General features: G+C 38.7%; 1 protein-coding gene across 6 annotated transcripts in view; it reads right to left on the bottom strand.

Moving 5' to 3' along the window:
* Nucleotides 1-14,068, bottom strand: part of LOC144071293 (serine/threonine-protein kinase BRSK2) — a 148,208-nt gene that overhangs the window by 36,068 nt on the left and 98,072 nt on the right. For all 6 annotated transcript variants that reach the window (XM_077596261.1, XM_077596264.1, XM_077596265.1 and 3 more), the window contains exons 4-5: nt 13,101-13,241; nt 3,255-3,371 (exon numbers count right to left, since the gene is read on the bottom strand). In XM_077596261.1, coding sequence (XP_077452387.1) covers nt 3,255-3,371; nt 13,101-13,241 — 258 coding nt within the window. The remainder of the gene's footprint in view (nt 1-3,254; nt 3,372-13,100; nt 13,242-14,068) is intronic.

The raw sequence follows: 14,068 nt of genomic DNA, 5'->3' as shown, positions 1-14,068 counted from the left end.
GTAACATCATTTTTTACTAAATGTCTAAGAAAGGAAAAAAAAGTCAAGGCTTTCTCAACTTTCACCAACTTCAGTTCCATTAACCAGCCTGTTTGTCTCATGTATAGCACGCCTTACATTTGCACTGCCCCCGGCTTTCAGAATATCAGCCTATTATTGCACCACCAGCGTCATGTCATTGGGGAAGTTTACATGTGAGCCCATACAATATTCAGTCTTCCTGACTTCAAGTGTTTTAGTAAATTATTCAGAGTAGTGTGGGCTGTTGCTCAATTCAGCCTTTGCAGACAGACAGACAGAATGCATGCATTGGTGTATGCATGCATTTGTCAATGGTTTTGCTAACCTATGTTTACAAATGTCAGTCATTTTGTACAGTCATCTCCATTAGCAGGTTCAAATTCAATACTGCGCGTTTGTGCCAGGCTCTTGAATGGCATCAGGAGGCCAAAGAAATGTGTTTAATTAAAAACTGTCATGTCTGCACTTGGAGATGAGGTGTCCAGGGGAGCAATGGGAAATCTATAAAAGCTATGGAACGCATGGAGTGTCTGCAATAACAGTAGGCACACAAACTAAAGATGCTTACAGTGTTGGGTTTAGTAAAATGACTTTAATCTAATAATGTAAGGCATTACCAACACTGAGCAGGAATCGATCACACTGAACACTCTAATTTGCCCCTAGGTAGGAATGTGCGCGTGAATGATTGTCCGTCTCCTCCTGCCCAGCGATTGGCTGGCCATCAATTCAGGGCACTCCCATGACCTTTTTGAGGATAAGCAGTTCAGAAAATGAAAGAAAGAATGAATGAATAATACCAAATGCTATTTGGAGGTGAACTTCGATGTGTGACTTATCGAAGTTGCGCCATTGTGCTTCAGCATACTAGTTCAGGAACATGCAAGACATTGTCAGTAATTTGCGCATGTTGTTGAGTTGCGTGTATTTGAATGTGTCTAGTTTAAGGAGGAGGTATAATCTGTCAGAATTAGGGTTAGGATTTGGGACAGATGCTGCAGGGCTGGCAAGCTTGGTGTCACGTGATCCAACCACTGAGGGAATATTTTTCCAAAGGGCAATTATGATTTACATCTATTGCCACAATGTAAAACACACTAGAGGTCATATGTATTGTAATTTGATCACAGTTCAGGAGGGAAAACAAAGTCAATTCAATCCAACGTCATCGCATCGTGCAAACCTATAGTTGAAACGTAATTTTCATAGAATTCTGTTTTCACACAACCCTTGTTTAAATGCCACTTTTTAAAATAATGCAAACTATACAAATAATTGTGTTTCAGCGTTAATCGAATGATTTACTAGTAATAACCACGCATGGAACACATTTCAAATCATTTTAAAAAAAAAAAGGGAAATTGAAACGTCTGCACAACTGTTCAGTGTTTTACTTCCTTTTATTCCTTTTGATTTGAATCTTTTGATTGCTTAATTCTGGCTGCCTGATGGTATAGGGCAAGGGTGTCAGACTTGGGTTGGTTCGCGGGCTGCTTTAACGTCCACTTGATTTCACACGGGCCGGATCATTTTAGATATAATATTTAGATTTATTTTTTTAATAAATGGATTAAAACAACTGGATTAAAAGCACTGAATATTCCGTTTTTTATAGATCTAAAACAATGTTTATTTTAGCTTTTTTTATATATTTTTAGATTTTACAAAATGATTTTTGAACCAAAAACAGAAAAAATTGATTAAAAAATTACAATTATTGATTTAAAAGGGGGAAAATCAGGAAATTTAATATCCATCTATATTCTTCATTTTAATTTGATCCTAAAAAAGAAAGTCAGCACTCATGATTTACTTTCCTGGGCCACACAAAATGATGCGGCGGGCCAGATTTGGCCCCCGGGCCGCCACTTTGACACATGTGATATAGGGGTTCACTTGCCCGACTTCAGTACAGGCAGGCGGGGACTCTATTCCCAATGGTGGTGATGGTTGTCTGTTTCTCTGTGTGCCATACATCTGGCTTTTGTTCGAAGTCAGCTGGGAAAGGCTCCAGCATCCCCCGAAACCCTTATGAGGATTCACGGTACGGAAGATGAATGAATGATTAATTCTGAACACCCTCCCATTTGTAAAACGGTGTGCATCAACATCATTGTCTTAGAGTTTATTTTATTTTCTCCTCTTTGACATACTTCAAGCATTTTATTTTTTATTTGGCCTCCCAAATCGTAGGTCAAATCAAAGTTGGAAACAATTGCCTTTGTTTCATTTGCCATTTTAAAAGGTGTGTAAACCTTTTGTATCAAATGTTCGTAAAAACAAAATGGTTTGTGGACTAAAGAAGCAACACTCAAGTCTAAAAGAAATGTGTCATGACATCTCAAAATTAGTTTAGACAAATCCATCGGTTAGCAACCATTTTTAATATTTTTTTTCATTTCCATTGTGACAGTTGAGATGTTCCAAAAAGGTGTTTCATGAGAATTCCTGAACTCTTTTCTTTGCCAACCGTCTCAGCCTTTTTTTTTTTTTTTTAAACATTTTAACGATAAGTTATCAATGTGTTGTGGGTATCTTTTAGGGAATGTGGCTTTACATTGCACTTTTTCTTACGTTTCCTGAAATTGCCTGTTAGAGACATAACTGCTTGACATGAGATATTTTTCATTCACACATACACACTTAAATTAGATGTCAAGTAAGGGCCGCAGAATATCATCTGGTGAAATGAGTTTGATACTGCCTGTAGATGTTGATTTTCTTTTTCTATATTATAGGAGAATATGTGAAAAAGAAACACTGCAGCCATTTTCTGTTTCAATGTTGCTGTATGTTTGCACCAAACAGGAAAATAAGCTACCGACAAGTGATTCTGTTTTATTTTTGGAGCAAGCTGTGCTCGTACGCCACTCACTACACTTTGGGGTTCAATAAAACTTGTGTGCAGTTCTCGCACTTTCAAAGTGACTTTTCCACTTCATTGCAGTCATTGTGGGATTGATGGGCCCAGCATGGTCGTGACTAGCGCATCATAAAACCCGCAGCTGATGTGATGAGACAGTAATGCATGGCCATGGCCCTGGCCCTGCCCGCAGCTATGGCCCACTCTATGAGATAGACCGTCTGTCCATCCTCAAGAGCTCAACTCACAACGACAGAGGCTCTGAGATCACGGCACCGAGCAGACGGCAAAATCCTGCATTAGTTTCTGCCTTTGCAAAGCTATATTTTCATCTGGAGGCAAGTATGAGAAGATTTTCGCCATTACTCACCCACAGCTGGTTTCCAAGAGACTGTCCCCAACCTGAAGAGAAGCCATGCCGAAATCTGCTATCCTGATGTTATTCTTTTCATCTAGCAGCAGATTCTCAGGCTTCAGATCCCTGTGGCTGAAATGGGACGGATACAAATATGCACAAGTTAATGAGACAAGAATACGTTACACAGCTGTTGTACAAATTAAATGAAGGCGCATGGACGGATTTGGTATATCAAGCACTTGAGGTTCACATTCTCAGCACCTTCACCCTTTAGTGCAAGGCCCTCCCGCTTGCAGCATCAACTCCACCTTTCATCTGACTCATGCGGAAACCCACAGCTCCCACCTCAACCCTGAAGTGCTACAAGGTGTGACACCCCCCTACTGTGCCCCATTCTTCTCCCATTTCCTTTCTCTCTCCTCCACTAATGCTGTTCCTCTCATCTTGCAGACAGCCACCAGCAAACTGGCTGAATAAAGAGCACCAAGGGGAGCCCGCCACAGAGGTGGAGTTCATTAGCTGTCATTCATTATCATTACAGCACTTGGGGAATAACCTTTTACCCTCCTTTAAAAGAGACAACTGGAGAAAAAAAATCTTATTTTGCTTCCTCCGTGTTCCACTGCTGTCTATGAATGGACTGTAAAATGATACTAAAGGACTGAGATTGTTAAGTGCCCAATAGCCTGTCCTTATTAGCAGTTATTGCCACAACCTAGCTTTTACATAAACTCAAAGATCCTTAAAGTAAAACACAAAAAACTTTTGAAAAATAATTGAAAAATTGAGAGGCTCTGAATATCAAATTTACAGTTAGAATGAAGATGTATTTATTAGCATTAGGTGTTCAACCTAACATGGTCGTTGTAGACCTTATGCCATGGATATTAATTAGTACTTCTTTTTTTAAACACAATACACTTGAGTTTTCATGGTGATGGGTTCACCAATAGCTAACTAATAACCCTAACACATGGGACACAATAGAATGCCATTTTGGTTTCAGAAGAGAGGCATATTTTCTTCCTCGTGGCTTAAGTTTGTACTCATTCAGTTCTGTGACATAGTCCTGAATCCGTTTAACTAAACTGAACTGTTACTGAAATAACTATTAATGTTCACTTTGGCATAGTGGCAAAGGTTAGAATTGAAAAACGTTATCACTTGCCATCTAGAAATTCTTCAACGGTGACCTTGCATTCATATTTTACAATATATTTCATAACTTTTGATGCAATTTAGTAGGGCATGCAACCCAACTGAATTTCCTTTTACAAGTTATTTTAACAGGACAGGTTTTGTAACCTTTCCCAATATCACCAACGTGTCTTTCTACTTTTTACAAAACGGAAATGTAATGGAAGCTATCAGAGTGTCACTAAGAATGCCTTCATTACTTGAAACTAATGATACAAGAGGGGGAACATCTGTAGACATTTGCCTTTGGACATTGCAACATCAAAATAGACACTTAACCTAATATGGCATCAGCTGCTGTACAGCCTGTTTCCTCTCCTAAGGGATTAGCTGTCAGGTGGTTTAGCATCAGACTAAAACTCCATAGCTGCTCTCAAGTTGCATTCCCTGTAAATTGGCTCATCACAGAGTTTTTTTGTGCTTAAGGCTTTCATACGTTAAACCTGGAATATTGCTGCTTTCGTATTCACAGTCACTGTGGCTTACCACATTAAGACAATTAGATGCATGATGTTTCAAATGCCACACTGGGTTAGATTCCAATGTTATTAGTGCTGGAATTTAAAATAAAATGAGACCGTATCTAAAAAATAAAATGGAAAACGATGACGCCTGATATGTTATGAGGAGCTATGTGGCTAGTTAGGTGCTAAAATTTTACTTGCCGTTATATGGCATGTAGTAACAGCAACGGAGCAAGATGTTTAACAATACTTTTTGTGTTATAAGCCCCAACTTTGGCGTAATATAGACACTGAAGAACACATCCATTTTTTGGTCTCCTTCTTTTTATGCATCTATGGCCATTTAAAGTAAGTAGAAAACAAGTACGTAATAGGACTAATTTCTTCATGCAAAGAGTAATAAATGTAAGGCACCACGCTAACACAAAACATCTCATTTTCTGAACCACGTTATCCTCACTAGGGTCACGGGGGGTGCTGGAGACTATCCCAGCTGACTTCGGGCCAGAGGCGGGGACACCCTGAATTAGTGGCCAGCCAATCGCACGGCCCAAGGAGACAAACAATCATTCACGCTCACAACTCATACCTAGGGACAATTTAGAGTGTCTAATCAGCCTACCATACATGTCTTTGGAACGTGGGAGGAAACCAGAGTACCCGGGGAAAACCCACACAGGCCCGGGGAGAACATACAAACTCCTCACAGGTGGACCGACCAGGTCCCCCACTGTGAGGCCGACACGCTAACCACTCACTAACCACTGGACATAATACACCCTGATTTCATGTTTTAGAACAACTTTTTTTTTTTTTACATTCTGATGAAAAAAATATAAAATGTTGCCCTTAAGCACAAATGTTTATTACTTCTAAAATATAATTTTGCAGAACTAATACTTTTCTACAAAGTCCATCTGTCCTTTTTATCCTCATCTGTGCCTCCACTGAGTAAATGATGCGATTTGACCATTTGGAGGAGATGGTCAAAACAGTCTACATTTTTATTGAGAAGCCTGATAAACATCTCATTGTGATCACAGGCCAAACATAAGCAAACCAAAAAAACTTCAAATGGTGACTCCAAAGAAAAAAAGCAAATATTTCATGGACAGTTTCAAAGAGCAAAGTACATTGAGATGGTAGACGAATTATTGGCTGGCGTTGCAGGGTTGTTATAATGCGATGATATGATTAAGTGTCTCCATAATGTGACAATAAATTGTCATAAGGACACAACCGGCTGCACTGTGCAGTAGGCCTATGTAAAACTCTTACTGTTGTCAGAAATATGTAAACTTAATTGAAAACATGAACAAAGACAAATCAATACATTGCGCACACAACAACACAAAATGTGTCAGGAGCGCAAAACTAACACAGAAGTGTAAGAAAGAAGGCTGGAAAAACAGTATTCAAGTGTGATTAAGTTCAAATTCAAAATGAGAGCTCGATAGTCACTTGTACAGAATGCAACATAACTAAATGCTGCCCAGGCAAGATTAACAACCTAATAGATTGGTTTCCCATGAACATGGCAATATACCACCATGCACTTAATTGCCTGTCATCATGCGCGCACACATGGCATGCTATTTTTTTCCTGTACTACATAAACTTATACTGGGCAGATGATTGAATTATAGTTTTTAAGAAATATATGTTCCTCATCCATGTGAAAAACAAACTTGCTTGAAACAGTTAAGTACAGAAAGTGATTTTTGTTGTTGTCTGAAAAGGCAGAAAATATTTTTAAAGAAAAAAATTATACTTCTTGTAATGCCAGTTTTTTTAAATTTATCATTCCGTTGATAGAAGGCCAAATATCAACCATTTTCTGCCCTGAATTCTCTGACATTTATTGTAAAATGAATCCCCATACAGTAAATGACCTCTAAATGAATTGAAAGCGAAAAGGTTGAACTTTTGAAAAGATGCTGAAGGAAGTTAGACATGGAATACTTTTAGAATTCAATACAACCTTCTCATTGTAAAGTATAATCCTTTCTGACCACTCCATTTAACACAATGGTGGTAAGGCCCATTTCTAATTGAGTTTTGGTGTCAATCCACAAAGATATTGCAATGGCAAATTGTGGGGTAGAGGCGGTATTAGAAAAAAAAATGGATTTAAATTCTTATGTATGGTAGATATTGTGATGACACACCAAGTTACATTTGATCCAGACTGTACATTTGGGAGCAATTTAAATGCATTACAGCCTCTGGGACAGTTAAAACTTTCAGGGAGTTTGTAGCAGAGAACCAGTGAAAGACTGAGAGAGTAGGGTTAATGTTAAGTCTCCAGACATAATATCAAGAACAAAAAATCCTACTATGAAGAAAAAGAAGAACCAATAAGAGATCTGAAAGACTCAAAGTTTGAAGGATTATGAATGTATATGGTGTATGTAAATGCAATGGTTATGCTTAGCATAAGAATTAAGACCACCATGGTTTGGAAGAAGTTCGATGATAGGCACCAGTGATTTTCTCCCACCTACAAACAGTAAATTAGTATTGAAGTCACACATTGAGATGATAACTGACTCACTCGTCCAGTCACTAAAAAAAATATGAAGAGAAAGCCCAGATCATGTTGTGGCCCAGGTGGAGTCAGTTATTGATTTCAGTTCATTCCCTTCGCCTTAGAATGGTTTGGGGGCTCAAAGTCATGAACATGCATAACATGCTCCAGAAAACATAGCATGAGCAAGATGTGACGATGTGGGCGGACAATGTGACTGGGGAGCATTGAGTATATGTGAGGTGTTGATTCGATTGACCTCGGACTGACTGTCACAGGCTCCTCGAAGCAATGGAACTGAAAAAAAAAATCAATACAAAATAACCTTTCTGTTCATATAGGAGCTATTCATTTGGGCTGGACTTGTCACAGGAAATAGTAGAGACTGCCAGTTTCTATATGTTGGGTTAATTCTGGGATGTTACTATATGTTCATTTGGAATTAATGGAATAAAGCTGAAAGGAAGTTTTATTTGCATGTGCAAATTTATAATATAGGGGGGAATGTTGGGGTAATCATTATTATAAATGTGTTTGCAATGAATATAAAGCCTTATAATATACATGCTTACTATATTAGTCAATATATTTGCTTATTAGGAATAGTAATGCTCATCCTAAATGTGTAACTATATTAAACAATATAGTTATATGTGTTGATCGCTTCCAACGAAGACAAACGCCTACGCCAAGGTCGCTCTCCAGGACAGAAGCAAAGGACATAAAACAATCCACTGAGTTCTTGCTCCGAGGACTGATTACTGGAAGATACGCGTCGACCTCTTCCCCAGATGCGAGTTCACAATGAAGATCAGTGAAGGACGCTTAAATTGTTGTTGGGTCAGCGGATGGCTATCAAGCATATTGTTTTAATTTGTGACGCTAGGTTGACGCTTGGGTTGCTTGATTATGGAATTGTTTTGTTTCTTGCTTACGCAAATGGAATTGTTTTGTTTCTTGCTTACGCAAATGGAATCGATAACCTTGTAATTGTTTTGATTTGAAGCCTTAAATAGGCAGGACATAATGCCGCTCTTTAGAATAATCTTGGGTGGGCCGAGCTGCCGGATGTATTCTCTTCTTGCAAGAATTAAATGTGATGTGACTACAGATGCCTTTTTTATTGAAAGCTGAATTGGAAAAACCTAAGGAACATACAATTGGATGAACCTAACACTATACAAAGGTTTTTGCCCGGAGGAAAAATAATTTGCACAATGCCCACAAGCAAAAAGATAACAAAATTGTGCCCATAAAGATTTTGGGTTACTAGTTGTTACTCTTACAGTTTGCACCGTATGTAGTACTTGTGAGGGTTTTCTTCGGTATTTAGACGTCTTCACATGAATAACAATAATTCAAGAGCAGTGATGCGAATAATGCATTAGGTAACATCTTACTGTAGTATGACCACATACTGTATTTTTCGGACTATAAGTCGCACTCGAGTACAAGTTGTACTGTGAAATAATGCACAATGAAGGGGAAAAAAGTACAACTCGCACTAGAGTATAAGTTGCATTTTAAGGAGGGTAATTTTTTATTTGATCAGAAACCAAGAACAAAGTAAAAATAGTTAAATGGAGAACAAGAGGCTAAATAGGCACCTGTTAATGTAAGATGTATAGTTTTTTTGGATAGCTGGCAAAAAAGGAACAGGCTCTCAGTGGTCAGAGAGAAAAAAACATTTAAAAGTCACAAGAGTTTTAGTCTCAGTGTATGAAAAAAAGTGTGACTTATAGTCCGGAAATTATGGTACATAACACAAGAAAACGGTTGTTACAATTTTTTTTTTAGGAACTAAGATTAGATTGTAGTAATTTATCAAAGTCAGTGGTGGTACGGTATTGTGCGTATGTGTATGTTTGAGTGTATCATAGTTTGGTTGAAAACTTGACCAAAGCAGGCGGTTGCAACCTTAGTGGAGAAGTGAACATGATATGGGTCACGAAACATGATTCACTCAGTATGTATACATGCCACTAAACAAATTAACACATTTACAATGGATAACTAAATTTTAGATGGAAGAAACACACTATTACTATCACTATCAATTGCACGCAGCTAAATTATGGAATTATGTCATGTGGCATGCTCAGTATATTAGTTTTCTTTACACATCTCTGAGTGCTGACCTAACCTACCGTGAAGACAGAAAGTGTGCAATAATCGTTTAAACATAAAATGAGCCAGGTTCATACATTTTGCCAACGCAACAGAAAATTTACATCAATATTTAATTGATCCCCCTTTAACAAAAACAACAGCTTCTAAACATGTTCCATAGCTTCCAATTGGGTATGAATTCTGGCTGAAGGCTTTTTAGACCATACTTTAATCTAGTTCACTCAAGTTTGATGGTTTCAGAGCATGGGCCGCTCTCTTTGAACCAGCCAACATAATTTATATATTATTCATCTCTGTCGACTGTTATGACCAGAGATGTACCTTTCCATCTGCATACATGCCTTTGTAGATTCTGAACAATGTTTAGAGGGTTGTTGTCATGCTGAAGTATCCAGGCACTTCAACTTTGTCACTGAGCTTCAACTATAAGAAGATTGCTATTACCCATACTGGCCACTCAGCTCCACAGCATGATGGAACTAGCCCCAAATTTATTGACGGAAGAAAGTGTTTGTCTTGAAATGCGGTGTTCTTCATCCTCCATGCATCCTTCCCCTTGTTATGTCCAAATAAGTCCATTTTAGTTTCATCAGTCCATTTTAGTTTCATCAGTCCACAGTACCTATCCAAATTTCCAAAACAAAGATGGCTTTTCCAATTATGCTTTATCATACCTCAAGCGACTTTCTTTGTGGCATGTGTGTATTAAAAGTTTTTCATCTGTGGATTGAGATGTACTGATCTCGCTATCCTTTGCCTCTGCTTATCTAATATTTTCCATTGCCAGTCTGCCAGTCCTAGCCTTAAATAGAACTTTGCCTGAGGTAATCCATTTACTTACTACGTTCCTTACAGTGGGAACTGACAGCTAAAATCACTGAGATAGCTTTTTCTATCCTTCCTCTTTACCATGGTGTTGAACAATTATTGTTTTCAGGGCATTTGAAAATTGTTTTGAGACTTCCATAATTGTACTTCCCGAGCTTACCAAACTAAATTAGTCTTCCAATAATCAGTATTGTAATGAAGAAACACTGTGCTGAAATTGATGGACCTTGCTTTGTTTGGTTAAATAATTATCGTACACTCTTTAACTCCCCTGAAGCTTTTTCCCACTGCCTCCTGCATCACATTTTTAATTGAAATGTATGAGAACTGATAAGCATCAGGACAGGACAAACATTTTGATATATTTTTATGCTCAAAGTCACGTTTTGTCGGGATCCATTCGAGGGTAAATGTGTAAATTAGTTTTCTGAATTAAAATAAGAGGATTTTAATCTTGATTGGCAAACCTTAAGAAGACGATCCGACCTTTACCTTGGAGCTTTGGCTCCCCTTGTTCAAGTGCAAACAGGAAAATTCCGATCTAAAAGGGGTCTCCAGTCAGTTGTTAAACGTCACACTGGAATATCTCTTAGTTAGACAGAGTATACCTGGGTAACAATATAGTGACTTTGAACACGGAATTCAGTATGAACCATTCTTTTTTCCCCATACTACCAGTATATATGTATTGTACTGACAAAACATCTAGCCAATGTTTTTAATTAGAGGAAGACAGCTATGGACTAAATTCACCCCTGCCACATTTCTTTTTTTTAATCATCAAATTATACTGCAAGAAAATCTTCACTGAAAATGACTGCAAGTCAAACATCTCCAGTGATGTAAGAATCGCCTGATGAGGCCGAGCACCTCTGTCTGTGTGTGGCAGTAATGTCCGCCATTTGGCCCAATTGTAATGCACTATTAATAGGCCGCCATTATTTTATTCAGAGGCAGCGATACTCCCATTAACGGGGATGATGAGTGAGGTGAGGAGGGCTGCCTTTGTGTTGGCCTCTATAATTGAGAAAAGAAGGAATATGAAAGGGAATCCGCCTCACGATGACTTACAAGGCATCCTTCTCTAAGAGTGTTACTGAGCGGATTTGAGCAGCCAGAGGAAAAAAGACGATGGAAAATGAATCTGCAGTTAAATCTCACGACAAAGGCTCCGCAATAATCTATGTGTGTGTAGGCACTGGATGTCAGGTGCTTTACCCTAATTGGATTAATCCGTACTACCCGCACTAATTACTGACTTGAGACTTTCTTTGCCTGAGGCAAGACAGATCAGTGGTACAAAATCCTTAAGTCTGAATTCTATTCTAAATTATTTATTATTTGAGACTACTCTACCATAACTGGATAATAAGATTATCAACATCTAAGGAAAATTCTTTACCAGGTGCTACTGCTGTATGGAATAATTTCTGCAAGCTTTAATTATTAAATACATAATACCTATGGGAACATAATTGCTTTTGCATCACATGAAGTCAAATAAATCACTTGCACATGAACAAATGCAAATTCAACTTTGCACATTCATTGCTTGAAAAACATTGGAATTAATGCATTTTTATCATCTCATTGGCTGCCATTCAGGGTGATGAACCAGATCAGGTTTCTAGAGCTGTTGAAGTTTTTTTTTTTACACTGACCACACAGTAACTTTGGCATATTACCAATTACAACAGCTAAACTAAGGAAATAGATCAACAAGCTTTCTACTCTTGTATCTGATTATATTTTATTTAAGATATTAACTTGGCAGCTGAGTGATTACCACGTCGGATCTGGGGTTGAGGATTCGATCCCAGGTGGATCCTCACTGTGTGGATGTTCAATCCGGGCTTGCATGGGTTTTCTTTGGATACTCTGGTTTACTCCCACATTCCAAAAACATGATGGGTAGGTTGGCTGAAAGCTCTAAATTGCCCCTAGGTATGTGTGTGACCGTGAATGGTTGCCCGTCTACTTGCGCCCTGCGATCGGCTAGCCACCAGTTCATGGTGTCCCCTGCCTGGTGCCCATAGTTAGCTGGGATAAGCTCTAGTACCCTCTATGACCTTTGTGAGGTGAGGATAAGCGGTTCAAAAAATGAATGACTCAATGGAAAAAATAACTTACTACTTGCTACCTCTGACACAGCGATAGATGTCCACTCCATTTTGACTGGGATGGGCGTCTATGTACTGAAACATCCAGTTATTCATTCATTCATTCATTCATTTTCTGAACCACTTATCCTGACAAAGGTCACCGGGGTGCTGGAGCCTATTGCAGCTGACTTCGGGCACAAGGCGGGAGACACCGTGAATTGGTGGCTAGCCAATCGCAGAGCACAATTTTTTTATTATTATTTGGGGTAACATATAGGATCTAGTAATAGGAAGTGTTGCAGTAACTTAACTAGAATTCACTATTTCATATAGAGAAAATTCTTTCACGTTGTGAGGATATTTGTAGATGTTTATGCTTTTTTCATAGGGTTCACTTTGTGGGATATTGGTGCAAAATGGGAAGATCAAGGCGGTGCACAAAAACCTCACTAAACCTGACAGTCAATGCGGCCTACTGGCGGCTCAGATTGCTTTCAGCCAACAAATGTTGAAAATCTGCCCTTCAAGGGTAGCAAACAAGTTCAATTCATGTGACCCTGGTCCAGAACAGACATAACTTACATACAAACATTCATTAGTAGACACTCACCATATGGAATGACTGTGGCAAAAATCCAGCGCAGACATGATTTGTCTGAAAAACTTTCTGGCCTCTTTTGGCGTTAATCTGCCTTTCTTCACCAAATAGTCAAACAGTTCTCCACCAGACACATGTTCTAGTACAAGGTACCTAAAAAAGGACAGAAAGATGAATTTAGAGAAATATACTTATTTATTTATACATTTCTGCAAGAAACAACCCTAAAAAGAGAGCATGTTCTTCCAGAGGCTTTCATGAGATGATGTGGGAGGGATTATCATTAAAAGTGGTAGTCACATTACACCCTTGTTTTTATGTATATTTAATTCTTAAAACTGTCCCAAGCGCACTTCTACGTGAAGAGTTCTGACAAACCCACTTCCTGTGGGAGGCATCAAAAGGATGAGAAAGGCTCATTATACTTAGACGTAGAAGACGAAGAAGGGTACTATGTGACAGTGTGGCTCAGTTAATAATTTAAAAGAGACTTAAGGGAAATCCTCTGCGTGGTTATTGTTAACTGCAGAAATCGGAAGATTATGAATTAATTTAGAGAAGGATCATGCACTGCGTGTAACCTAGTCTCATATTTTTTTCAGCCACAAGTCATCATGACTGGATGGCCATGCTCTTGTGCTCCAAAGGGACATGAGGAGATGAATCTCTGCCAAAGCCTGCATGAAACGGTCTGCAGGCTGATGGCCAGTTGTGCCCTCAACTGGCCTCCTTTCATTGATTTGGTGCTCAACCTCCCTTTATCTTCACTACTTCACAAACAATGTCAGGCAGCAGGTGAAATACATACCTTTAGCTCCCTTCCCATAAACGCCATGGAAAAATGGACTGTAAAAGGGAAAAAAAATACGCAGCTGGTCTCCCTCCAGCTAAAAGAGCTCAACTCTCCTGGGGAAGACTGAACAAGATGTTGGAAAGTGTCCGAAAAAAGGTTTGTCCCCTGAGCCGTGAGAACATTGGTA

This window comes from Stigmatopora argus, chromosome 3 (assembly GCF_051989625.1).
Source record: "Stigmatopora argus isolate UIUO_Sarg chromosome 3, RoL_Sarg_1.0, whole genome shotgun sequence".
Lineage (NCBI taxonomy): Eukaryota > Metazoa > Chordata > Actinopteri > Syngnathiformes > Syngnathidae > Stigmatopora > Stigmatopora argus.
Note: the sequence above shows the minus strand (reverse complement) of the source record. Positions and strands in the feature narration are given on the sequence as shown.